Source organism: Lipophrys pholis (assembly GCF_963383615.2).
Source record: "Lipophrys pholis genome assembly, chromosome: 5".
Lineage (NCBI taxonomy): Eukaryota > Metazoa > Chordata > Actinopteri > Blenniiformes > Blenniidae > Lipophrys > Lipophrys pholis.
The window spans coordinates 5,081,469-5,109,467 of NC_137628.1; the positions used below are offsets into that span (position 1 = coordinate 5,081,469).

At 43.4% G+C, this 27,999-nt stretch overlaps 1 protein-coding gene across 2 annotated transcripts; it reads right to left on the reverse strand.

The window, feature by feature from the left end:
• Positions 1-556: 556 nt before the first annotated feature.
• On the reverse strand, positions 557-27,999 carry ccdc85al (coiled-coil domain containing 85A, like; the record flags this gene model as incomplete). 2 transcript variants are annotated; one of them, XM_080464599.1, is made up of 4 exons in its annotated part: positions 557-1,124; positions 4,389-4,446; positions 25,025-26,123; positions 27,357-27,999. In XM_080464599.1, 4 exons carry the CDS (start codon positions 27,600-27,602, stop codon positions 1,106-1,108), a joined length of 1,422 nt encoding a protein of 473 aa, XP_080320725.1. In that variant the 3' UTR covers positions 557-1,105. The 2 variants fall into 2 exon arrangements, with proteins under 2 accessions (XP_080320725.1, XP_080320724.1); XM_080464598.1 differs by lacking the exon at positions 4,389-4,446 and having other exon boundaries at positions 27,357-27,602.

The following is a 27,999-nucleotide window of genomic DNA, read 5'->3' on the forward strand; positions in this document are numbered from 1 at the left end:
ATATGGCAATGAGGGGGGGAAACATTCGAGCCATCGCACCAGGCATCACTGTCTCTTTCAACACAATCAAATAACTCTGAAGAGGAATAAAAAAAACAATGCACGTTTAAATAAAGAAGTCTGTTTATTTATTTGATATATATATATTATGCATTTTCATATAATAGTTCTAATACCAGTAGCTCAAAAATAATAATCATATTATATTTGTATATATAGATATATAGAAAACTAATCCAATAATCTACTTTTTACGTGGACTTTACTTCCTTGTAAAAAACAACATGGAGAAATGTATAATCTTCTCCCCAGCTTCAATATAGGCGCTTTAAGGGAGCAAAGAAGAAAATACAAAAAAGAAAAAGTACACCTGAACATTGCATCTCATAGAACTAGAACACCTGTCAGCAGCTAGTAATGTCGACCGTTTCGGTTTAAGACACAGGAAGAGGTTGTTTTTTTTGTTTGTTTTTTAGTCTTTGCTAGAACATTGTTGACAAATATGTTTTTATGTTCAGTTGAAATGTTTTTTTTTTTTTGTTTGTTTGTTTTTTTTCACGGGGGAAGGGATGTGTGATCTTCTGGGTTTGGACAGTGAGATTACAGAACATCAGATCACACCAAATCTCTAAAGATGAAGGAGAGGAAGTGGAGAGAGAGAATATTCAGGGTTGAGAACAACAGCAGGGTATAGAAAGTTATGTGCTTCTCCACCGATGATCTACGGTTGTAAACAGAGGGTAGCAGCACAGACAGTGCAAAGTCCTGGTCACCAAGCGTCCCCCCACCCCCGTCTCTGTCGGCGGTCTGCAGGAGGTAGCCATGTCACAGTTGGCAGGAAGAGAAATCCACTCTGATCCATGTGGCTGCGGCAGTCTTCACAGGTGATAGCGACGATATCAACAGCAATCCTTCATCCGGTTGAACTGAAATGAAAATGTGGAGGCAGGATGTGGACGTGGACGAGGCCGTGAGCTACGGACCGTCCGGAGCTGTGGGCGGGGGCCGTCCGGGAGTCCTCGTGTTCATCAAGGCCAGAGACACAGGAGGGCGGCGCCACTGCTGCCCGACCTCCCGGAGAGAGACGTGGGAGGCGAAGTCGAGGTCAAGAGGAAGCGTCGAAGCTGCACGAGGAAAGAGGAAAAAAAACAACATTTTTTTAACAAATTTATGTCTGAAGAAACCTTTGATCCCTGAATGACCTGATGACTACAATGAGTCACTGCTGCTCCGGTACTGTTTAATTTGTATTATTGATGCTTTTTGTCAAAAATTCTGTGGATTGTAGATTAAATTACTACGTTAATCTATGAATGTCCGAACATTGTGGCAGAATGTGAGATCCCTTTGGTAGAGAGGATGGGCAAACAGATGCATGACCTTTACAGAGATATACTGCGGCTGGCAGAGGAAGCCGCCACACTAATCAGGAACTGAAAACTGCAGCCCGGCAATACCGTCTGCTATAATACTCAAACACTATACAGATATAAGCAACAAACACATTAACAGTTTTACATCTTAACAGTCCAAATCAGCCACCAAATAGATCTCATCCAAGACAGACATTTCATTTATTCACTATGAAAATGGTTCCTGTTTATTCCGCTTTTAAATGGCGCTACGTTTGTGAGGAACATGCATTTGTGGGATGTGCAGCAGAGTCCTGACTGCAAATAAACATGCACATGCGCAACACCTCCGCCATCAAATTCTACCATATCTGACAATCCATTTGTAGTTTTAAACATTATTAAGGGTTTTCAGTTTTTGTTTCTTAAACAATATTATTCATTTTCCCACTGTGCCCCTGATAATAACATCAACACGGTAAAATAGGCTGAATATTTAGAAATGACCTTTAAATAGCCACTTTCCTTCCTAAGGCCCCATTTTCAAGTGACAACGCAAAACTTCTTTGCATTTTGTTCATTCGTTGCGCAGAGCCACTGAAAACACAACTTTTTGAAAAAGCTGGCGCGCCGTCTCCTTGTAGACGTCAGAAATGTGACAGAAACTCCACATTCTCCCGGGACTTGGTAGTTTTATAGTAGAGAGTCACCGAAATAACAATACAACTTTGTCGTCTGTCCATATGTTGATGGTGTGTTGGTCTCTAAATGTCTGTGTTTTCATCTCAAAAACAAACAACAGCACCCACTAGTGGTTCTACATGAAAACGTTTTCAGCGGTTCTGCTGTTTCCATGTAAACGGACATCGTTTTCGAAACATTGCCGTGTAAACGCAAAATTTTTCTGAAACCAAAACGCATAAAAAATGATGTGTTCTCCCTTGAAACATTGTGTGACCAACACTGATTACCATGAACACTGCTGACATCTAAAGTCGTGTCAGTGAAACAATTCAATCCCCTCCAGTGGACAAATTAAGATTAGCAGTTATACTGCCATGTTATACTTTGTATAGCATTAACTTTGTATGTAATCCAGTGGACTTGATAGAACCATGTTGTTGGGCAGATTTAGTTCTCTTATATCAACCGTTTGTCTCGTTATTAAGGAACATAAGTTTCATCAACCTTGTCACCCCATTTCAGCTTTTTTAAGGACTTCAAGGCTCTTACAGGAAGTATTGTAGCAATCGCTACATTCAAGGAGCTGGTTTCAAAAACCGAACTGTTGCGCTGCAATGCACCATGGGAGTCCGGGTTGTTGGGAGTTTAAATGTCATTATTGTTGTTTATATTAGTGTTACAGTGTTATTCGTGTTTGTGTTTTACTGTGATTTAGCTACTCGAGTTAGTTTAGTTTAGTTTAGTTGAAAAATTGTAATGCCATGACAGTGAATGAAAAGTGTAATGTGTTTAATGTCCTCCTTCCACGGTGTTGCTGTTTTATGTGTGTCAAAATAAAAAATCTCTGCCAGTTACAGTGGGCATAAAATCCGAAGTTGTCCTCCAGCATTATTCTTCCACTCTGCTCACCACAGTACAGTATTTATATAAGTGCAATTCCCCACCTTACCTACGTAAACATGAAACGTCTTTTTTTTTTTCATTTTTGCACTGATCAGTCCACTGTTTTAGGTTTGTGAATAAGATCACCTGAGTTTCACATTGATTAAAACCTCTCTGAAGGTTCCCGCGACAATGCAGACAAGTTGCAGTTGTACATGTCCGTAAGCTGATACGAAAAGGGTTTTGGTTTCATTTCGCTGCATTCGAAGTGCTCTCCCACTGCTTCATAGCTCCATCTGGGTAGACGCCTTATTGAATCATAAATCATAGCTGCTGTTTAAACCATTAATAAAACAATTATAACATGTTCGTGAGTAAACGAACTGGCAGATGAGCACAGATGTAACAAATAAGAGAGAGAGAAAGAGAGCGAGAGAGAGAGAAATTGAGTGAATAAGATGTTCATCTCGGCTTTCGTGTTGCTTATCGGTGACAGATCCTTTTGTTCCTCCGCCGCAGCACAGGGCCGGGGGACGGCCACTGAGCTCCACTTCAGTCTGCACCGTGAGCACATCCTTGTTTTTTTTTCTCTGAGCTTGCAAATCATCCACTGACATAAAGTACACTTTCTTCTCTCTCCCTCTCTCACCTGAGTCACTGATATTCCTGTACAAGGTAAGATGTGGGTGTGGGCAGAATACAAAGAGCGAGTAGGAAAAAAAAAAAAAAAAAAGAAACACAGTGGCAAAATAGAAGGAGAAAGACTCTTTGATGAAGGACTTGCTACGTGTGAGAGAAGTGGCTTGTGTGTGATGACGGGCGGTCGCATGTGCTTGCGATTTGCACCGGTGGGACTGTCTGACGGGGGGCTCGCCCGCCCTCCAAGGAGAGGCATGCCTCGTCTTGGACTCATTAAATATTAACGCAGGCATCTCGCTCTCCCGCGGAGGCCTGATTGAAGATGTGGGTACGACAGACAGGGACACGAGGGGGTCACCTCTAACGCCGTAGTCCCACTGTAAACCCACTGTGATTACACCTGGGCCAAACCAGGCATGCAAACACCTCACTCATGTGGGGGAGGTGACCCCGTATAAACTCAGGGAATGACCCTGCAATGACGCAGGATCACGACTGCATATATTCAGTTGATATGCTGCTAATGAGCGAGAGAATAAAGAGCAAATAGTCCCATTTCTACACAATCCTAACTGAGACATTTCATTAATGTAAATCCTTCTCATGTAAATCCTTCAAACCCAACCGAATGTAAATAGGCTTTGAGACCCCGGCGAACGGAAGCGCGCTGTATGTTAAAATATATTTTAAAAAAAGGAGCTGATTACAGGATTATGGGCCCTTGTGGAAATAATAGATAATGACCTTTATTGGCTGTTTGTATTCTTTCAATAACCTCTAATTAATGGAAAAAGAGGCTTAAGAAAAAAGAAGATGTCGAGCAGTTCTTACCTGTCCCAAAGCTTCACATTTCTACAGTTGTTGGTGCAGCAGCCGGCTGATATCAAAGCTGTGTCAAAGACAAAGAGACAGAAGAAGAGATGAGTCCTGAATGTGTTTTGACACGAAAAGAGCGCCTCATTAATCCAACGATTTCACGCTGACGTCTGTCTGTTTGGACTGCCAAGAGAAGGGAAAACCGTTCATAAATAAAACAGGCTGATGGAGTAGCAGCTTTTGTTAGCGGCCGAAATATTTGTCAGACGAATGCGGTGAGTTGAACGTGGAACATGACATTTCTGAGCCAAACCATGAACGAAACTGAAAGACAGTTCATCATCGGCATAGATGAATAGCCATCCATCCATCCATCCATCCATCCATCCATCCATCCATCCATCCATTTAGTTATTCATATATCATCTATCCATTATTCTTCACATTTAACTTTTATATGAAACCATTTATTTAAATCATTGACCCACACAACTAAATAAACATAAACTTATGTTAAGAAAATATTTCAATGTGGGAATTGTCTTTGCCAGCCGGAGTTTCTCATGTCAACATTTCCACAACAGGAGGCCAAACAGCAAAAGCTCGGGTATCGTCAGGCCTCAGGCAACAGACGGAACCCCTTTTCCCCCCATTCACACAATGACGGAGTTGGAGCGTTTTCAGAAAGTTTTCAGGGGCTCCGAGCACCACTGTCCTGTAAACAGACATCCAACACGCAACAAAAGTTGTGCGTTTTCACCTGAAAATCATCTCTTTATCTCTTCCCTCTGAGTCTTGTCTTGTGCTGCGTTTTCATGTCCTCTAGTTTTTCTCTAAATCAAATCTATTTCGATTTTTGTTTAGCACCCTTGTTTCAGAAAATAAATCTGTACATGACAAGATTATTTGTCTTTAACATTTGATTAAATTAGTTGAGGAGCATAAATGCTCTTTAGGAAGGAGCTGAAGGAACTCGGTTTTTGAAGAGTTCCTTTCTTATTTTCCTGATTTCCACATACTCTGGTGATATTTTCCAAAAAGAACAAAATACACTTTGAAAAATGGGAAAATATTTTATCTCTTCTTGCCGTCTCCAGTGTCTCCACTGCAATTAGTGTTAAATGGCAAAAAGAAGACAAACTATCTAAATAAGTCCCAAACTGAGGTGACTTTGAAGATAAATCAAGAGTTAAAATCTCCCCAACTATAATATCTTGACAGTTTCTTGTTTTTATGAGGCCAAAACAGCACTTAATCTATGCTGCAAGAAAATTTCATTGCAGTAGTTTTTAATGTTTATGTAGATTTCGGGAAAACAAACAAATCCAGACTGTCGGGTTGTTTAGCTCCTTTTCAGTCTGCTGCAGTGGTGTGAGTGGCTCTTCATGGGATGGCTAAATATGAATCTACAATCTGCAGGCAAACAGAATAATACAAACAGTAATCATAGGAGACAAAGCAATCAGAGTGGTTCCACAAGTGAATGAATGAAATTAACTTTACCACCTTTACATGGATAATTGTGGTACATTTTAGTAACTTCTGGGTTTCTTCCTGTTTACTTCAAACCAACAAGGGCAACATGCTTCATGTGTTGGATTTCCTTTAGCAAAGATTCCTTCACTTTCAGCCACAGTGCAACTTTGAGTTTGGGAAGCCTAAAAAAATTATCATAAATAACCTTTAAAGAAAGTGCAAATATTAAATGGATTTTTCTCACAGCTGGAATATTTGCGCTGTGCAAAATAAAACGACCCTAAAACTGTGCATGTGTGTGCATGTGTGTGTGTTCCCCCGTGATGGACTGGCGACCCGTCCAAGCGGTACTCCGTCTCCAGACGTAGTTATCTGGGATCAGCTCCAGCACCCTGCGACCCTGAACAGGATGAAGTGGTACTGAAGATGGATGAATGGATGGAAGATTAAATGAGTCCAAGTGCCAGTTAATAAAGCAGGTGCAGCCAGATAGAGGGGAGCACAATATAACAAGGTTTAGTAACATTCACCAGGAATTCTATAAGAATTGTATTGAATTGGGTTGTTATTCCGGGTGAAAACTTCCGAGTTCCGGAAGAATATGGACTAGGAGTCCTGACACTCTAGAGGCCGCTATTCTAGTGATTGTCCATATACTGGGCAGAAGAACTATTTAGAAGAGTGCGCATGTTCAGTAGAAAAGATTCAGAAAAGTTGCGTTTCTAGTGGCTCCGAGCACCGTTGCCGTGTAAACAGACCCCCAAAACACAACTAAAATGTCAGTTTTCACTTGAGAACGCTGTCTCGTGAACGGAGCCGAAGTGTCTTCTGGTCTTTAGGTTCTTCAATAACACACTGAGGTTGAACTTTTCAATTACCATGTATTTCAAGAAAAATGCTCGAGAGTTAAACATTTAAGATCCTTGACGAAAGACAAGGATCCCGCCTCTCCGCTGCTTGCTGTTGAACACTGTATTTACGGTCACCCTTCATTGGCGGTGTAAACCGATTTGGTCACAATTCAGTTGAGTTCAGTTAAACTGTGAAAAAGTGGCTTTGACGTAAGCGGTCTGAGCATTACAAAAAGAAAAAAGAAAAAAAAAGAAACCGTAATCCCCTCTTCACCTCCTCGCCCTTCAGAATTATTTTATCCTTGCTCTCTTGCTTGATATCTCCATCTCTTTCTCTCCCCGCCAACAGTTTCCTCCTCCCCATGAGTCCATAATCATGTTTTCAGCACATTTCCTCTCTTTGGCGAGCTAACATCTCGCATTAAAGATTCATGGCACTCTTGTGACCGCCAACTTGTGCAAAAGAATCCAGTCGCCACTTTCACAGTGTTCCCTGCCCCTTCCCCTCACCGTGGGTGGTGGTGGGGGGTGGAGATGAGGCAAGACGACACGAAGATATGAAAGCTACTTTAAAGAGTCGGGGATGGGGGTGGGGACTCGGTGAGCCGCGGGGTGTTTTCATATGGAGGTCAGAGTGTGTGGAGCGGGGACTGATTTCACGGCTGAGGCTCAGAGACATGCTAGTGTGGAAAAAACCCCCCAAAAAAACAGGATCACATGCACCTCGCTTCCTCCTCACACATGAACACAAACACCGGGAAAATGCACAGCTGAAAGCTTTTTTCCACGCCACATCTGAAAGCAGCATTTAGTCCGAACGCGGCGGATCGATGCAGGAGTGGTTCAGCGACGACACGCCAACAGTTCATACATCCGTCTGCCTCCGTGTTGAGAGTGAAATCGGCCTGTTTAGCTGCAACAAGTCACTACAGCTTGCACCGTCGACTCGGCTGGTTTCTACACCAGAATGAGAATGAGAATAGTTTATGAGTGATCACATGGAAGTCCTCAGCCACCGGATTAGGATTATACTACGAGGACAGAAAGAGAAGCGGTTGACATGAGGTGTATTTTTCTACATTAAGCTTTTGTTTCACAGTTTTTCTTCGTTAGGTTGTTTCTTTAAATCCGCATTAGCCAGAATTCGGTGTGTAATATTCACCTGATGAAATGAAATGATGCTCCATAAAGACACACATTGGTGGTAATTCACAGTAAATAGGCGTGTCGATTAGTGCTGACGCTATCTCCTCACTTTATTAGACTTAAACTGTGTTTTAATATACCAGCCTTTTATGTTTTTGCGATTTTAAACACAAGTTGATAGCTTCAGTAGGAATTTTTGATATTTGCAAATGTTTTTATGCCTTAAAACCCAACAACAAACAAAGACTTGATTTCAGTCTAAACAGGTAAAACAATAACATTGGTAGGTACAGTTTATTACCAAAGATAAACCTCCTCTTATGTTACTTTAGCAATGAGGTCCCGTATTCTTCTTGCTGAGGCTTGAAAATATTCATAGAAAAGGTGTTTTTGCTTTTTTAAACATGTTTAGATTAAACCCGCATCAGAAAAGTGCACTGTCAGTAGTTCACTGCAAACAAAGTTGTTTGGCGTGAGCAAAAAAGTAGCTTGCAATATATTAAAACTCAGTTTTTGCTGAGCTTTATAAGTACTTTTGTTGTATTTGGTCTGACATTTTTCTGCAATATACCGCAAGTAAACAGGCAACAAGAAGAGAGTATTGATCACTTAAATCCAAATGTTACATGGCCTCGGTGCTCTGTCAATATCTGATATGTTGAGGGGAAAAAATGACTTGTTTCCAGATGTTTCCACTGGGTTTATCTTAGTAAACACATCGGCACAGCCTTGAGGGGATTGGAGCCCTTTTGCTCGTGAGCTCCATGTCTGGGATGAGCTGATCAGTTTCATGCATCCTTGACCTTCTATCCCAGTGCATCGATGATCGTGTCAGTGCAGGCAAACAGCATGATAGCTCTGACATTTTACAGAGTACATCTCAGATGCATCGCAGCACTAAGACAACTCCGAGTCCGCAGCTTGGAAATATGTCAGGAAAGACAGACGGGGCGATGAAAAAGACGTATAGAGTTCCTTTTCTAACTGAGCTCCGGCTCTGAAGCTGTGACCACTTAAGCACAAAACAATTAGCTTGAATGGATTGACTGTGTCAAGGTCAGCTGTCTCTATCCCCAACACACACACACACACACACACACACACACACACACACACACACACACACACACACACACACACACACACACACACACACACGGATAACAAGATTACAAACTGCTGTCTTGTGATGGCACGCTTCAGTTCACACATGGCTGTGGTGTGCCAAAGATCCAGAGGATCCCGTTCGAGGAGAACTTGATCAGCGCCTAATGAAACTATCTCTTTGTGACTTCTAACCAGCAGCCGTGACCTCTTCAAGGAGAGTTATAAAGTGAGAAAACATACTGCGAACTTGGACTGTGTTTGCTGATTTAGTTATGGGCAGAGTGTTAAAACCAAAATTGGATTTAACGGGATGTGAGAGATGTGTAGAGGGGAAGGGTTTGCCGTGGGTCAGACCACGGGTATAGAGATAATGCGATTATGTCAGAATAATATGGGGGCTAAGCTCCCTTAAAATCCACCTCTGTACACCAGGGCCTGAGTGTAAGGCTCTAAATTTCCCCACAAAGAGATCTGCAAGATTGGCTTGGGAGAGGCTGCTCCCATACTGAATAAATCACTGCTACAGATGAGGGACCCTTTTCCCACTGCAGCCAGACACCAATTATTTACTGTATATAACTCATAAACCCACAAACTCCTAAATATAACATGGGAGTCTCTTTTAAAGCACTTTCTTAACTGAATTAAATACTCTGATTAATCAAAATTGTTTTGAAAATTCCAAATGCTTGCATCTGTCTGATTTCTCAAAAGCAGTAACCAGGTTGGTATTGACATGTGAATCAGATCAATAAACACACGAACATGCTCTGGTCAGACCCGCTCAACCCTCAAACCTCTTTGATCCGTCCGCCTCTCCCCCGCCCCGTCTCCCCGTCTCTCAATTTACAGAATCAATGCGAGGTAATTTCACATGGCCATACCCTCAGATCTTCTAAAAATCTGCTATATAAATTATTCAGGCGAGCTGGGCAGGAAAGCCCGTGGAGATGCATGCTAGATCAGTGACCTTCCGTTTAGCTGGCAGTCAGTCAGACAATCGGAGAGTCAGTCAGTCAGCGAGGCTGCCTGGCAGGAGAGCGGCTTGTCTTAGCGTCCCTCGGGGAGCTGCAACTCTGGAGCACGGTGGTAAGTTTGGTATACATAAAACCGAGATTATGCGCGGCCATAACGCATACAGCGAGCGGGAAATAAGATGCCGCGATCTGTATGGAGTCGAGCCAGTGTTTGGTCAGGCCCGGTCTCCTGAGGCAAGACTTGAAGTTGATACCACTTCAGTTTGATCTGTGTGGTGATCTGAGCAGCAGCACACTGTGGAACACGGCAACGCGAACCGGCAACTCTGTCTACCAATGAGATGTCAGGGTTTGTTGTTAATAAATGGAATCAAGCAACGAGTAAACTACTATGGAAGCACCTCTTTTACACGCTAAGGAAGTAGAAACACAGATCTTTTGTGGTGTTTTGGGTGTTTGTTTAGTCGACTACGGAGCACTGAAACACAATTGTTTTGGAAACGGCTCCCACGGTGGAATGCTCGTGCTCCATCTCTGTGTTGATAGTGACAACACTGCTACCATAGCTGTAGAAAATAGTTGTTCTGCACATGCTCAGTAGATGCACAATAAACAACAATGTTTCCTCCACAGTGTCGTGACTCCCATTACATATTCTACTTGGACTTGGTAGTCTTATAGTTGATAGGCTCTGTAATAACAATCTAACTTGGTTGTCTGTGCATACGAATGTCCATCGTTAATGTTTACAGCGTGTTGTTCTCTGCTCCATTTGTGTGTGTGGTTTCATTACGAAAATAGCACCCACTAGTGGCCCAACATGAAAACTTCATCATTTTCAAACCATTACTGTCTAAAGGCGAAAAATAACAGAACTGGAAATGCAAAAAAATGTGTTTTCACTTGAAACATCATTGTTTAACTGGGGCCTAACTGTCAGGGTTTTTTGTCAATAAATACAATCAAGCTAAAATGAACTACTACAGATCTAATTTACTGATATCCTGCACTTGACTCGAGAGCGATGTGCTGGAGGGCTGAATCCCCACAAACACAGCCTTACAGCAATTACATCTGAATTTGGAATAAATGAATAGGTAATTAAATAATTAAAGCACAATAAGGGAGTTGTCAACGTGATCAAAGTTTGAGATACAACTGAGAAAATGTGTGTAATGAAGCGCAAACAAAAGCCAGCACCATCACAACAAAAGGCTGAGTTCATCTGCATTGTCTTTTCAAACTTTTTCAAATGGATGCAGTAATAAACAACGTAAGCATTTTCAAAAAGTGCACATGAAACTATTTGCATACCCCCCTCCCAGTATTTTGCACAATCCGGAGCAAATATCTGATATTCCATATTCATATTGGTAAATACACTGGATGGATGGTTTGTGATATTTTGCAGGACCATAAGATGGGATCAGTAGATAAACGTCCACTAGTGTGTGCACGTATTTCATCAATGAGTAAAAAAGATAATTTCTTTATTATGGCACCGATTAGTGGGTGTGACACATTCATCAGTATGAGAATTCATCTTCAAAGAAACTGCAGATCTTTTGGTTTGTTCCTGTTCTACAATATCAGTAACTGTTACAACTGGTCCATGAGAGGAAACTAAAGTGCTTTGGGACCACTCAAGCAGTTTTAATGCACTATATAAGTGAAATCCATTTACTAAATGTAGTGAACAGGCCACAGGGATGAGCGACCGAGGATCAGTAAAGGACAACAAAACGGTGTGGATCCAAGAGACGAAGCTGCTGCAGCTTAAACTGAAGCCGAAGTTCATGCTCGTTGTGATAGAAAGGTGTCAGAATACAAAGCAGTTTGTTGCATGTGGGGAAACAAAATAGAAAGTGGCCCTTATGTGTCAAAATACAATTAAATGAACTTTGCCCAAAGTTGTCACATTTTTAATTGTTACATCCGTGTTTTAATGCTTAATTTGATCTGTAACTTCTTTACACAAGTTACACGCTGTATGATTGAAAAATGCACAGCAAACAAACCCTCTAAGCCGGATGAGTTAACAGTACAGCCGTCCAGATGGGTCAGCACAATGCTGCAATACAAAGTCACAACACGCATTCAAAAGCCAATACATGAGACATAAATGAATCCCCTACTAACCTGATCCTCCCAATTAACCTGCTGGTCACTCGCTTCTGCTGGGCTTTTTCTATCCGTGTAGTTTTTCTTGTTATTTATTGTGGCTTTTCCATTGTGGACACTAAAATTGTCGGTTTATTTGTTGCAAAAATAAGACATAAAGGCTTAGAATCCTTTAAAGTTCACGTATCAGCACATTTTTATCACATTTTATGAATGCAAATGTATTGTTTCATGAGCCTCTGGCACAGACTGGTATTAGTCTAACTTTCAGGAAAAGTAGGAAAACACATTATCTTCTCAATGTATAACAGTCATTGAACTCATTAATATAAAAGGAAAGATATATAGTGCCTTATGAAGCAGTTTTAGACAACCTACTTTGGACTCATGTGATGGATTTGTTTTGCAAACCGACTTAAACAACATCTACTGTATTAATTTATGTTGTGAATAATATAAATCATCGTCGTCCTCCTACATTATGTGGAGTATAAAAATGCACAAATGAAAGCTCATTAAAAGTCATATTGTTATAATTAAGGATACGAGTCTGACGATAGTGAGTTGAAGTGGCGGCAGCCAGAAACCTCTGTGTCTGTTGTGCGGCTCGCTGTGTGGCTCAAGTACACTGTGGAGAGGGGAGAGCATGAAACTCACTGGACTAGACTGGAATAGTTGGCGCCCTGTAGGCTGTTCAAGCCTGTGAGGCCTGTCTAAGCGTGTGCGCGTGCATGCGTTGTTTTTTGTTGTTGTTTTTTTTAAGGTTCCAGGGACATTGATGTAAACACATGGCGCAAACTTCTGGTGAAGCTTTTCGACACAGTCACGTTGTGTCGAAGAGCGATCGCAGCTATTCTCATCTGGTTTAATGGATGTGCACAAGAACTTCAGTGGGATTTATTATACAAACAGTCGAGGTCATGAAAAGCAGATTTACGGACATGTGTGCAGCGGCAATCTCAGGTCTTCCGTGTCGAAGCTGCAGCCGTCTCTCCTCGTTCTGTAACTGCTTCTGGTGTCAGGTGCATTGCTGTGGCACGCATCCTGCGATGACTCTCCGAGGTGAATTAAATATTTAAGCAGACATTTGCAAGATAAACTGCTGTTGTCCCAATTTAACATGTCACCACCCATCGCTCCTCTACGCTGTTGAATAATGAAACAGGCCGGGCATTCGGTGGCGTGGAGGGGATTGTGGTGCGTGCTCGTGGCTCAGATGGGTGGGTTGGGGTTGGGGGTGGGGGCTGAGACGTATTGGCAATTTCACCAGCTGCGATTGATGTCCGACTTTGAAGCTTCCCAGAATCCTCGGCTGTGCCGTTCGACACCACGGGGCCACGTTTAATGACTTCTACATGTCTCCTCAATTCCCACAAGCCCCTGGACCTCGCCGACCCGGGTCCTGGGGGCTGCATCTTGTTTATATCCTTCCAGACACCATTGTCTCCACTCCCTAATGAAAGCAACAATAATGCCTCTGTAGATGTGCGGCGATAAAAGCCTCCTGGAATAATTGAAGATGATGTGATGGACTGCAGGGTAGGTGCAGGTGTAATAAATTGGCAGGTAATTTGTTTCAGAACGACGCAGCAACATAAAGCATGTGAGTACTTCTTATGTTCAGTGTGTGGGATGCCACACAGTATTTCTGACAGTATAATTACAAATGACAAATTACAAATAGACTAACATGAAATCCTTTTTAATTTCATACAATATCTATTGACTGAAGTTTTCCTCAAGTTCACATGTTTTTGTGCAAGTTGACATCAGAAAGATGGTCTTACATGTTTTTATCTTTTTTTTTTCAGTGAAATTATTTATTTTTAAAGTACAATTTTTCTGGTATAAAGACTGGTCATTTCTAAAAGAGAGGTGGCTGAGCTGGAGGAGGTAGAGATGAAGATTTTAATCGGGAGTGAGCATAATAGAAGGATTAAGAATGAACCGATCAGATTGGACCATTTAGTGATGAGCGATGTGGACACGTCGATACGTGCTGAGGAAAGAAAGTGGACATTTTGGACAAAGGATGTTGGAGATGGAGCTGCGATGCAGCCGGAGGAGAAGGAAGAGGAGAAGGAAGAGGTCAGAGAAGATTTGGGGATGTAGTGGAGGAGGACACGCAAATTATATGGATCTGTGGTGTGAACACCTCTTGTAGTGATCGTTTGGATTTTGCAGAGCTCTGTTTATTTAAATTTTTTATTCAGCCTTTATTTGACCAGCCTAGAAAACAACCTTTTCAAGTGAAAACACAGAACTTTTGCTGTGTTTTGATTGTCCGTTTACACGGCAACGGTGCTCGGAGGCACTGAAAACGCAGGTTTTTGAAAAAGTTCATGCTGCTATGCGCACTACAGCCGTAGTAAATAGTTATTCTGCGCATGCATGCAGATGGACTCCATGGACTCTGTGAATGTGATAGTTTCATTGTTGACAGTCACCGTAATAACAATGCAACTACATTGCATCCATATGAACATCTGTGTACTGCCATTGTTAATGTTTATAGCGTTTTGTTCTCTGACCGCATGTGTGTGTGTGCGTGTTTTCATGGCAAAAACCAACAGAATATCAGTATTCGGCCAAAGTAAAAACTGCATCGTTTTCAGCTGTAAACAGACATCGGTTTCAAAACTTTGCAGCGTAAGCAAGACTATGTTCTTGTCTCCTCTCGTTTGTGTGTGTCGTGAACTGGTGACCTGTCCTGGATGTATCTTGCCTTTCACCCAACGTTAGATGGAATAGTTCCAACTCCTCCTCTGGATATATCAGGTACAGAAGATGAATGATAGATGATACAAGGATGGAGGAATTCTAGAAGTTTATCACGTCTGCTGTGGTGCTGCTGCCTCTCTCTCTGTCCCGCTCAATGTATCAGCTGTCTATTTGTCGATAAAGTTCGTTCACCAAACAATGGCTGAAGCTCTTGGCTATTGTGATAAGCACGTGGATCCCATTTACCATTTACCCACCAAAGAAGAGCTGCACCTCACATTGGTTTGACTTCTGTTGCATCATGATAATAATAATTTTCATTACTTCTTGATAAAGCTTGAAAATCATATAAAAAAACATACCATGGCAGTATGTTTGTTCGCATCACTAATTTCCATCTAATGCAGTTCAGAGTGACTCAATAACACTCTTAATGACATGTTCTACCCTGCAGCAAAAGCTCTCGTAAGGCCAAATGGGAGAGGTAATTAAATGTACCTTTTTGCTGTAACAGTAAAGGAAATGAGACAGTCAGTCTGGAGCTGTATGGGTGTGGGGAGGAAGGGATATGAAATTGATTTCAATATCTCCAAGAGGAAATCTGACAGACCAAAAGAGATCAGGGAAGGAGAATTAGCAAGAGATTATCACATAAATATAATGACACGGGTGCCAATTATATCATGTTAGTAAGATCAACACATTGATTCCACAGTAATGTTGAAACCAGTACATGAAGTGGGCAAAATGCACAGTATGGACAGGAGATAAATGCCAGCCTTCTTTTCATATGTCACATATCAGAAATCTCACCTTCAATTCTTTTTTGTAACAGATGTTTCCTGATCACCAGATCATCCTGCTGTTAGCGGCAGTAAAGCAGCTCAGAGACGCGATACACAACCGAGAGGCACCACAAATGTGCATCATGCAACACTTTGCAATTTTGTTAAGCTGAAATAACACAATCTTTTTTTTTCCAGGATTATCAGGAGCAGGAAATCCATGATAATTATCTGAACAAAGGGTTTATGATGAATCACTCCTACTTTTGAATTCCAAAAAGAAGAATTACAAAAGATTGGGACAACTTTGCCTGTATGGTCTGATGAATCTTGATTTCTGCAGCCACATTCAGACAGTCAGGTTAGAGATTGGTGTAAACACATAGTGAAAGTGTAGATCCATCAATGGTTCGGACTGCTGGTGTAATGGGTCTTCACAAATTTTCCTTCAGGCAAATGAGCATCCTTGAGTGTATCTGATCATCGCTGCTGACCACAATCATCCCTTTTCCAAGTTCCAACCTAGTTCATCCCCCCCCCCCAAAAAGTACCTTTGGGATGTAGTGAAAGAGAAAATCCACATAATCTGTGTGATAAATAAATGTGCAGTGCTGGCATGTTAAAAAAAAAAATAAAGGATCAAAATCTGTGAGAAACATTTTCAGCACTTTGCTATATCTATGTCACCAACAATGAAGACAGTTCAGATGGTAACAGCCCAACTTGCCATGAGCAAAGTATAGTTACCCGCAGGTAGATGAGCTCTGCCCTCTAAAATTACGAGCACCACCATTTTCTCTCTTCCGGTGAATGAGACAGATCATGTAAAACACAGAGAGAAACCTCAAGCAGTAAAATGAGCAATATGTGAGGTGCATTTACCATTTTTGACCGTGATCTCATCTTATCTAAGATCAATAAAACTATTTCTTACAGTATTGAGGAACATTCTTGTCTCGATGACTTTATTAATCTCATGCTCTTCTCATACCATTTTCTAGCATTTATCACCACCCAGAAATGTGGACAGCAGAAAGCTCAGATCTGCTGTCGGTCAAATAAATATGAAGTAATGTGATTATACTTTTAAATTTCCATGATTATTCTATCAACTTTCCTTGGCAAACTCTCCTTTTGAATACACATTCATATGAATGACTCACAGGTCTCATGCAAGTAGCATTTCATTTCATGACCCATGGACTTGGAAATCATCTCCTCTCCCTCTCTATTCTTTTGCAAAGATAACTCGCAGCATGGCACACAGTTACAGCTGAAATAAATGCACACATGTTGAAATGTGGTTACTGCCCGTGACTTTGGGAGTGACAGAGATTCCCTCGGGCCCAGGCCTCCCCTCATACATGGCAGTCACTCAACTTCCAGTTAATTACCTGGCCTTGCAAGCTAATTTCCTCTCAGCTCAGTGGGCTGCTCCCCACTGGCATGGCGTAAGAGGACAAAGGCTGTTCTCCGTTGCACTGGGTTCGCGTGTCTACCGGATGACTGGGGCTACTGTGGAACATTTGTCACATACCTCTGGGGTTTTGGGCTGGAGCCGAGCTCGTACACGCCAAGCAGCCCCCATCGTAACTCACACAGCCGCTCGGGAGCTGCTGGTTGGACGAATTGTTTGAGAACATCCTGGAAAAGTATAAGCTGTTTCCTGTGTTTACAAAGTCTGGCTCAGTTGGCGTTTCACTGTGCCTTTCCTGAGACATCACAGTCACGACAGCATCTAAATTGAAACGTTAGTGTCGAAGCGCATAATACTGAAAATGTTTGTCATGCTCAGATCTGCAGAACATAATCATTCCCCTTGCATCCCCTTAATTTATAATTTAGCCAGCCAAAAATATGTTTTGTTCTCTTGTTGAACACATTTCACACTCGACTTCCCGTTGACACACTGCTGTCCATCAACATGTCGCTGTATACACCGAGAAAAGCGTCTTGTTTTGTTTGGGTTCTACACCTCAACGGGGGATTATTTGCTCCTTGTGGATCAGAGTAAGGTCTAGAGAAACCAAGCTGACAGCGACTTGATTAAAAATGACAATGATATGCACCAGAGGTGGATAAACAAAGTGCCTAATCATGCACTTCTTGTCTAATGGCTGCTCTGATGGACTATAGGCGAGGGTGTTTGGGATAATTGGTCTCAGGTGTGATTATAAATTCAAATGCCATGATAACATTTTAAAGTAACATCTCCCCATTTACGAGGGTTACGATGAAGACATCCACCTTGAGATTTGGACGTCTCAGATGACCTCAAAGCAGAAGTATCGCCGTGATTTTTAATGGTTTTTCGTCTTCAGTGGTTTCCAACAAGCTCGTGAAACTGCACCACATAACACAGGAGACCTTATTTAGGGTTGCCTAAATAATGAAATATATTAATAAATTATTCAGATTAATTATTCCCAACTTAAAAACAAGATGATATTTTGCAGTCTCAATACAGACTGAGCATTTTTGATTTAGGTCATTCATTTAAGTTTATCAGTACATGTGGATATCATGAACACGGGTATGAAGTTAAATTTCCCTGCACAAAATGAGGGATTCAGGAGTAAAATTTAGACTCACTGATGATAAACAGTTGCAGAGACATTTAAAATGTCAAAGAGTTTTAGGCTTAGTTTGTTTGGACAAAACTATTGCAGGCGGTTGACCTCAAATGGATCAATTACGCTCCCCACTTGTGCCTTCAAATGAAGAAAGCAAACTGAGGCCTCGTTTGCGTGACATTTTCAAGTGAAAATGAAAAGCTTTCATTGCATTTTGGCGTCAGGTTTGACAATGGTGCTCAGTGCCACTGGCAATGCAACTTTTTGAAAAACGCTCCGACTCCGTCTCCATGGACTTTTCTGAAGCACTGCTACTGTGCATGCGCACCACGGTTGCAGTAAATAGTTCTTCTGCACATGCTCAGTAGATGGACAATAAAAACAAGGTTTCCTCCAGAGTGTCATAACTCCCAGTCCATATCCTCCTGGGACTTGGTAGTTTAATAGGTGACAGTCGCCATAATAACAATCCAAACTGGTCATCTGTTCATACGAATGTCTGTGTTCTGCCATTGTTAATGCTTACAGTGTATTGTTTCAGCTGTTTCAGCTGTTTCAGTGTAAATGGACATCATTTTCACAACTTTGTTGTGTAAATTCAAAACTTTTCTGAATCAAAAACAATGCTTTTTCACTTGGTATGGAAGAACACAGCTAATGATGATAAGGTCCAGCGGTTTTACCTCAATGGGAATCTGAAAACTATCATTCGGATGCGGCGCTCATATTGCTTTGATCATCATTCCCTGTTTCTATTGGCTGTTATTCACTCGTATAGCAGCAGCAGCTACATTGCAAAGTGTTGTGTCAAATTTCCGACACTGTCAGAAGACGTCAGGCTGCCTGTGGCAGCAAAACCATGAAAACTACAAACGATATCCCTGGAACTGCCAGGCTCTCGTCTGGGACGGCCATGATCACTCAACATATCAAGGCAATTAAATACAAAGGACTATGTGGCAGCTTAAGACAGCGGATGCTGCGTGGTGACAATGTTTGTGACTTCAAGAAGTAGTGAGGCACAAGAGTGGAGTGGTAAACAGTGCAGATGAGGATGCCTGGTAATAAAACTAATCCATCTGAGTTACACCAGCCTAATGCTTCCCTAAATCCTTTCAAGCCAAGCAGCTGTGACAAACATTTGAGTCCCCATGCTGCTCGGGCTGCGGGACTGTACAATTTGTCAGGGGATGCTTTCCATCCTTCGCCTTGGCAGACAAGTGGGGAAGAAGAGGATAGAGTGGCGTCAGAGGGAGAAAAGAAGGCGCGCAATAGAGGAGGAGGACAGAACGGGGGGAAGAAGGAGAGGAAGAAGACAGGCTGTAATCCACCCCAGATCCTTCCTCAGCCCTTTTCTCTCAGCCCAGCCTGGCATTCACTGCATCCTCTGGTCTCCTCCAGAAAGAGGACTTTGTAATCAGGTTTCTCGATGTCCAACAGCTGGTTGTTCACACTGGCAGCCAATTAGAGAGGAGGAAGAAGAAAGGATGGAGAAAGACAGACAGAAGGAGAGAGAGAAAGAGCATTATATGCGGCCAAGGCTTCTGAGAAGATTTCCTGTTGCACTGACAGGCAGCAGCACTTCTGAACAACAGCCAGAGGATCTGACTCCTCTGAACTGATGATGCAATTATAACGATTAACAGATGCAATGAGACAGCGGGATGATCTTGGTTAATTTGCACATATGTACATTTTTAAACCACGAGATAGAAAAATCACACACCCGTTGTTCTCTTTCAATCCAAAGAAAGCAAATGGCTTATGCAAATATTCCAAAATTCTTCAAAGACAAACCTTTAACTGTATTCAATAGTTCCCGGACTGTAGATTGATTTGCGAGTAACGGGTGACAATGTTCATAGTCTGCAATCATCTCTGTTTTTGAATTTACATGTCAAAACGGAAAATTTCCGTTGAATTTTAGTTCGTTTACATGACGACGGTGCTTGGAGACACTGAAAACACACGTTTCTGGAAACGGCTCCCAAGGTGGAACTTTTTGAAACCGGGAAAAAAAACACAACTTTTGTGACGCGGCCGTAGTAACTGGTTGTTCTGCACATACTCAGTAGCTGGACAATAACAATGTTTCCTCCAGAGTGTCATGACCCCCAGTCCATATTCTACTGGGACTTGGTGGTTTTATAGTGGACAGTCACCGTGGTAACAATCAAACTTGGTCGTCTGTCCACTAGACTGTCCGTGTGCTCCCGTGGTTAATGTTTGCGTACTGTTCTCTGCTGCGTGTGTGGTTTCAATACAAAAACCCAAAACAGCACCCACAAGTTTCCCTACATAAAATCGACATTGTTTTCAGCATCTCTACCGTTTCTGTGTAAACGGACATCGTTTTCAAAACGTTGCCGTGTAACTGTGAAAGTTTTGTGAAATAAAGACTCAAAAATATTATGCGCGTGCGTGCGTGGTAACCCAGAAGTGAAAGTTCTCCCACACTGTAGTATCTTTCTTTCCCCATGCAGCCTGCTTTTGTCCGTCCAATCATCTGAGCAGCTTAAGCTAATATGCAGAACTTGTGATTGCTAAAGCAGAAAACATGATTAGGTCTCTCTCTCTCTCTCTCTCTCTCTCTCTCTCTCTCTCTCTCTCTCTCTCTCTCTCTAAGACCCTCTGCAGTGCATAGATCCAAATGGATTAGTGATCACTCACCCCTCAGTGTCCAGGTCAGGGGACTACCGTGTGCATGACTGATTATTCTCACTGGGGGAATCTATCACATGGACAGATAGATAGTTTTGATAACACTGAACTTAAGGTCCCATTCTCCATTTGCACAGCTCAGTATCCCATATCATGACTTGACAGGCTTTTCTGTCACAGTTTTCTTCTTTTCGCAAAACATTTGTATAGAAATCTCTGATTGCTCTTGTTAGGGCACTATTTCCTGGTCTGGCCCACTCAAGCTGAAATTGTGTTGACAAAAACACAATGGTTTTAGAGGATAAACTTGTGCAAGCTTGCTGAGATTCTTCTGTCCTGACTGTGGAAATTTGTCAAACTGTGTCTGATAAGCTCCTCAAAACAACTGCGGAGGTTTGTTTTGCATTTGGTTCTGGATTTTGTCTGAAATTAAAGCAGCATGTGCTTCAATAAAGTTAAGTGTCAAGTTAACAGCAGACGTTCATTTTGTACAGTGACCCCGGGCGGGACGTTGCTCTGACCCAATGTCTCACACACACACACACACACACACACACACACACACACACACACACACACACACACACACACACACACACACACACACACACACACACACACACACACACACACACACACACACAGTACATAAAAAATAATGCTGCGGCTTAGAGGATAATCCAAGAGAGAGAGAGAGGGAGTGGAGTGTACGACATCATCACAGGAATTAAATTCCGTCAACGTCCAAAAAAGGGCATGGCAGTAAGGTGGGGTCAGTGGATGACACACATGGACATCGACATCGCCACGAATCTGCTCCCTTTACTTATCCAACCCTACGCAAGGTTTCCTCTGCAGCTGTTCACTTTTGCTTTTCCTTTGTTTCCTCGACTTCCATTAGCACTTGCACTGAGACGACTTTGACATCTCAAAACATGTTGATGAAAACTGGGGACACAGGTGGCGTTTGGGTGCTCACAAATTCCTGTCAGCACCGATAAATACAAACTCTTCCCCCCTCCGGCTGCATGCTGATTGCATGTCTTAATCTAACTGTGAATATCGTGCCGTGACACTTGAAGTTAGTGGTTTTGTCAGGTCGGTGGAGTCGTCAAAGCCCTGTGGTGACACTTTGATGATCAAGATCAACCAGCATCCCGACAGACAGGAAACTGTGATATACCAGTATGATCCCACACACACACACACACACACACACACACACACACACACACACTGAGTGTAGTTTTCATGACCCTGGTTAAAGGCTATTTTGTCCATGCTTTTTACTCCGAGGTAGGTTCACAGCGGTTATGCCACAATTGGCACACCACCAGGCCCGTGGCGCGGCGAGCGCCCCGTGCGTTCACAGCGTTTTCCAGTTGAGGATTTGTGAAGCTTTGACGTGGCGCGGCTTTTGCAGACATCATATGGGTTTTCAGGTTACGTCAAGAATGAAATCGCTTATCGAGCTGCAGGGCGCACAAATACCCAAAATAGAAAGAGATTGATGATCCAAACCAAAGTTGTTGAGTCTTTACAATAATCCAGAGCAATCCGTACAGATTGCCAAATGGCTTGAAATGGAATGTTCTCCATTAGACGCTCCTTTGTGAGGTCGCAGTGGCTGTATTGTAGTTTCTCTTGCAGGCATAAGTGTTTTCACTTTGGGTGGGGTCGTGATGCATTGAGCTTTGCTCACAAACAATCCCAGGAAGAGTTGAATACCAAACCAGAAAACAATGAGGACACTGTGACTCGAAAGCCTCGATTCTTTGGCTTTTCAGGCGGTGAGAGTTACAGAGATTTAGAAATGTGTGTGGTGAGCAGATTTCTACCTTTTCAAATAAACAAGGAAGTTTGCACAGGCCTTAAACCCCTCTTCACTGTTTGGAGGGTGGATTTCCCCCGTCGGGAAATGAGGCTTTTAGAAGTGGGAGGAGCCGAAGGAAAAAAAAGCTCAGGGTCAGTGGGAAGCATGCTGCCTGCAAGATTTCAATTTCTGAAAATGGAAATTAGATAAGAAATCAGTGGATGGTAAACATATTTCTTTTTGGATAAACATTTTTTGAAATTAGACTAAATATGTGAAAAATTAGCAAGCTGTCATGGATTTCGTCACCATCACTTTACTTGAATTAGATGCACTGGTCAGCGACCCGAGGCTAAACAGAAGATGAGAGAAAATAAGCTTCAGAGCAAAACCACAAAGCTTTTTATCACCTATGAATCAGAAGACAGGTTAACAGTAATGATAATCCAGCAAGCCACCATTTATCAGAAGTGTCTATTTGCCCTGAGCATGTGTTGTTATGATATTTAGAAGGTATGAGCGGGGTGAAATGAGGCTCATCCTCCTACACTATTAAAAAACTCCTCTACAGTAATGTAAAGCCTGCAAAAAAAAAACTTTCCACATGAAAGTGAACATTATCAGGTAATTATTCTCCATACACATTACTACTACACTATTCTATTCTATTGTAGTCCATATTTTACACCATTAATTTCACAGTTGTCAACTCAATAACTGTATTTTCTTTTTTCATGTTCATGCAGTAAAGCATGAACATCAAAATCTGAATCGACTCATCTGTCTGGTAAATATCAATCTAATGCAAACTCCACCGCCTTCGAGTTTGTGGTTTATTGAAGCCGTTTTGTTGCTGCTTCTTCTCATTTAAACCACATCAACTGTTTGTTTCAAGAAGCAATGGCATCCAGAGAATAGAGCATCTTCCTCCCACTAATTGATGTAACTTTAGCTGAATTTAATGAGTGAATTATCATTACGCGCAGTGTTTAAAGCTCTGTGCAAATTGAAGAGTTTTTTCACCCAGTTACAGCCTTAACTAGCTACCTTCTTTTTTCAGGTGGAAAGGAAACTGCAATGGGGTACACGTTTTTTATCAGACCTTAAACAACACTGTGAAAGATGGTTAAAACTGACGAAATACTGTGATCCAACATGCCTTTGAAATAGATGAGGGAATGACCTGTGTGTTAAAAAACTGAATGAATCCAAACACCGATTAATTACAGTCCATCAAAAGGTACAGCCCATTGATTCATCTCTCCCACCTGTCTTGCTTATTATCTCTTTTCTGCGTTCATGATGGCATGATGTGGTTGTGAACCACGAAGAGACGGCAAATCTCTCCACCTTTCTTTTCCTTCCTCCACCCGACACCTCTGAATCTACCCACCTCAGGTGTACAAGCCCAAGCTCAGACAATCATGGGGCTTTTCCAAGATCTCCTCTCTCATTTTGTGCTGCTTCAGAAGCAAGCTGTCACTGTCACCGCACGGTGTCCAAAATGTCCCTTTATAGAACACGTTACCAGAGGAAAGCAGCAGTGATATCTGTGCTTTATAAAAGTCTGTTTACTGCAGAATCTGTGAATCAGACACATAAATGAGCATGAGTGATGAATCAATCGGTAAAGTACAGTCGATTAAATCCTCCCTGAGCTTGTTGGGATGACCCGGTTTCTGTTTAATGTTTGTGTTTGTAGATATAGCCTCATATTGCAGAGTCAGGCAGATTTTTCACCTTGACGAATTTGTCCTTTAGCATCAGAGAGCTCTGTGCCACTCAGCACTTTTTTTTACCACGGACTCCAGAAATCATTATCAGCCACTGTGGGGTATTTAAACAGCAGCCAAGTTGGTACCTTTGAGTTTCCACCTCCTCTCTGACACCCTCACAGAGATCGGGACATAATTCATCATCTCATAAGTATACGAGCCCTTGTGTTGCACCGGCTCAAATGTTTAAACACAAAGAGCTGAGCACGGATCGTTTCAGCTGAACCTCTTCAACCTGTATGATACAGAGCGTGTCAAAGGAATAATTCACAACCTCATATTTTAGCTTTTATCCACTCAGCCAACCACCATTCCCCATGAGATGCTGAATAAAGTCAATAATGCTGTAAATCCAACCAGAGCCACTATGAGTAGGAGTGTCTCTTTTTCTCAATCAAACAAATGCAGGTAAATTCCATTTTTTTCAACCTCTCTCTCTCTCTGAAAAATCTTATTTTTTACAGGAACAGATACTGAATGCTGAAAATAAAATCAGTTTGAAGTTGCTTATCTGATAACATTTGTTGCTGGAGCTTGACGATCTGTGCTAACCGAATCCCAACATAAACAAACACTGGGAAGTTGGAACATTTTACTATGTTTTGGCTCACACATCACAAGCGGTAACATCAAACCATCACGTACCATTCATGCCATTATAGATGCTCCGGTGATGTGGCGACAGCTCGTCTCCAGCCGGCCTCCTCTGCCCTTCTCTCCCAGGACTGCCGAACTTCACGTGATCGGGGCTCATGCTGTACTGGTGCCTGTGTATTTCTGGGCTGCCCCCTTGGACCACGCAGCTCTTTTCATGGTGATCGCTGGTCCCCAAGTGAAACTGCCGGAACTCGGGACTCCCACAGCCCGTGCCGCTGATGCTGCTCCTCTGGTGCCTCTGGTACAGCTCCCCGCTGCCTCCCTGGCCGTGGAAGTGTTGCCTCTGGCCCAGGAGGAGGTCGGAGCTGTGGTGCTTGGGGTGCTGCTCCGGACTGCGCCGGCCCACGTTCTTCCCGTACTTTTCTGGACTGAGGCCCCGCATGACTCGACTCTGGTCAGGCACGGATATGGAACCGCAGCGGGGCCGGCACAGCTGAGGCAGGGTGTACGGGTACTCCAGGCTGGTGCTCCGGTGACGTCCGGCTGGAAGCTCGGGACTGGACACCTCCCTCTCACCTCCACCTCCTCCTCCCCCTATCCCACTGATGCTACTGCACCTGGGTTTATGCACCAGCTCGGGGCTGCTTTTTTCCCCACCTCCGCCGACCCCGCCCGCCCCGGCAGCCAGGTGAGGCTGCTTGTGGTGGGGGTGGTCGGAGCTGTCGGCGCTCCCTGCGCTGGACGTGCTGCTCCCGTCCCCGACGTCCCTCATGAGCAGCCCCTGCCCAGGCACCAGTAGCAGGCTATTCTGGCTGTCTATGGAGTTGCGGCACCCTCCCATCCCCACACTTCCCCCTCCGACTCCCCCGCCGCCACCTCCTCCACCACCCACGCCTTTCTCCTCGTCCAGCAACAGGCAGAGCTCCTTCAGCTCCAGGTTCTCCCGGACCACCTCCTCCTGCCGAAGCTCCAGCTCCTTCAGCTTCTGCAGATAGAGCGTCACTTCTTTGCGCATGATGCTGGCGCTGTAACGTCCCAGACGCTGCCACTCTCTGGACACACGCTTTCCTTTCTGACGGTCGTCGTCGAGGAAGCAGCACAAGTCTCTCAGCTCACGATTGTCTTCCTGCAGCTTCTGGTTAATGTCCTTAAAAAGAGATAGTGAGGAGAAAACAGAAGTTAGTTAAGCCAGGCATAACGTCTGTGTAGTTAATCATCATTTATTGAGATGTTTGCTTTTAACTAGTTCCAAAACAAAAGGCCTCTTCTTCTATTAAATGACTTGTCAGTATTAACTCCCGGTAAATCACTGCAGCCATTGTCCAATTTGAATCTCACTGCTCTCTCAGATATCAGTTGAGCACACAGTCATAATGAAATGAAATCCTAATCCTCTCTGTCTTTTCCATAAAAGCAGATAGACTGTGTACCATTCAAAAATACATAATGTAGATTAGACTAAAATAAATCAAGGTCAGACAAACTGAATCAAACACGCCCCAAACATTTTCCAACCAGGCAACATTTACTTAAAAGTCCCCTCTTCACCTGCAGGAGAACTCCCTCAGTCCTACTGTAATGATTTACCTCCTCCCTGTCCTCCTTCACCAGCTTGTTCTCTCGTTCATACCCTCCAGCTCTTTCCTGTGTAATTAGGCCACTTGGATAGGTGGAGAGGTGAGGAGGTCTCAAAGACAAGCAAATGATCCCACTGTGCTTCGGTTGAGTCGACCCCAGGCTTTCAGCTTCAGCTGTAAACACTGTAGACATTGGCTGCGTTTCTTTTATCAGAAAATAGAAGCAGTGGGTAAAGGTTACCAAAAAGGAGAAACCCTGTGTGCACTTTTGAGGAAAATGCCACATTGTCCTATAGGCTGGTGCACACGCCGCAGATATTTGTGTGGAGGATTTTTCTAGATGTGTGCAGACAGAGAGATCTGGACTCCAGATTGGAGCACTGGCATATGAACAGAGATTTACAGAGGGAACATTCCTTCATCTGCAGAGGTCTACTTCTACCTATTTGTCGGAATGGCCAGTATCTTTTCAAATCGTGTTAAAAGTTTTGATTTCACCACACACACATAAAGTTGAAATGGAAACTCTGGCTATGCATGGTTCTGCATATGGAGGATGTTTCGGTTTGAGACACAGGCCTGCAAACATGAACTTCAGAGATACCCAGAGATCCCGTGTGTGTGTGTGTGTGTGTGTGTGTGTGTGTGTGTGTGTGTGTGTGTGTGTGTGTGTGTGTGTGTGTGTGTGTGTGTGTGTGTGTGTGTGTGTGTGTGCGTGTGTATGTGCGCGCGCGCATGCGTGCAATGCGCGCTCTCAGGTACGCTCCTATGATCTCATCGCTCCCCGTCGCGCGCCCCCTCACCTTCAGCCCCCGGATCTCGTTAAGGTGCAGCTGCAGGCTGCGGTTGACCTCTCGGATGAGATTGCCGTGGTCCAGGATCACGCTCATCTTGTCGGCCTCGGAGCGCCGGAGCCGGCGCACCAGGTCCTCCTTGGTCCACTTGAGCAGCTCCTCGTCGGTCAGCCCGGAGATGTCCTCCGCCGGACTTTCGGTCTTGGCGATGGAGAGCTGGAGCTGGGGCTGGGGCGGTGGAGTGGCTTTCTCCATCCTGCACGGCTCCTGCACGGCACAGGGAGCAGGAAACACTCGGAGGCTCGCTGGAAAACCTCTGCTCGCATCCGATTCAGGCTGCAAGGCGATCAAATCAGCGGCATAGTTTGGCCTTTTTTTTTTTTTTTTTTTTTGTTCCGCTGTCTCCCACTCCTGTCAGTGCAACAGCTGACGATGCCGGCTGAGGCTGATTCTCCAACGGTCACTGCAACATCCTCCACAGCCTGCAACCCGGGATCTGGATCCGGAGCCGATCCGGAACCTGCTCACACCTGGAGCCTGGAGCCTGGAGCCTCGACACACCGCGAGAGGAGGGAAGAGAAAGAGTCCGCCGAGCACAGCTCAAACACCGGCAGAGGAAACGGCTCTCTCTCTCTCTCTCTCTCTCTCTCTC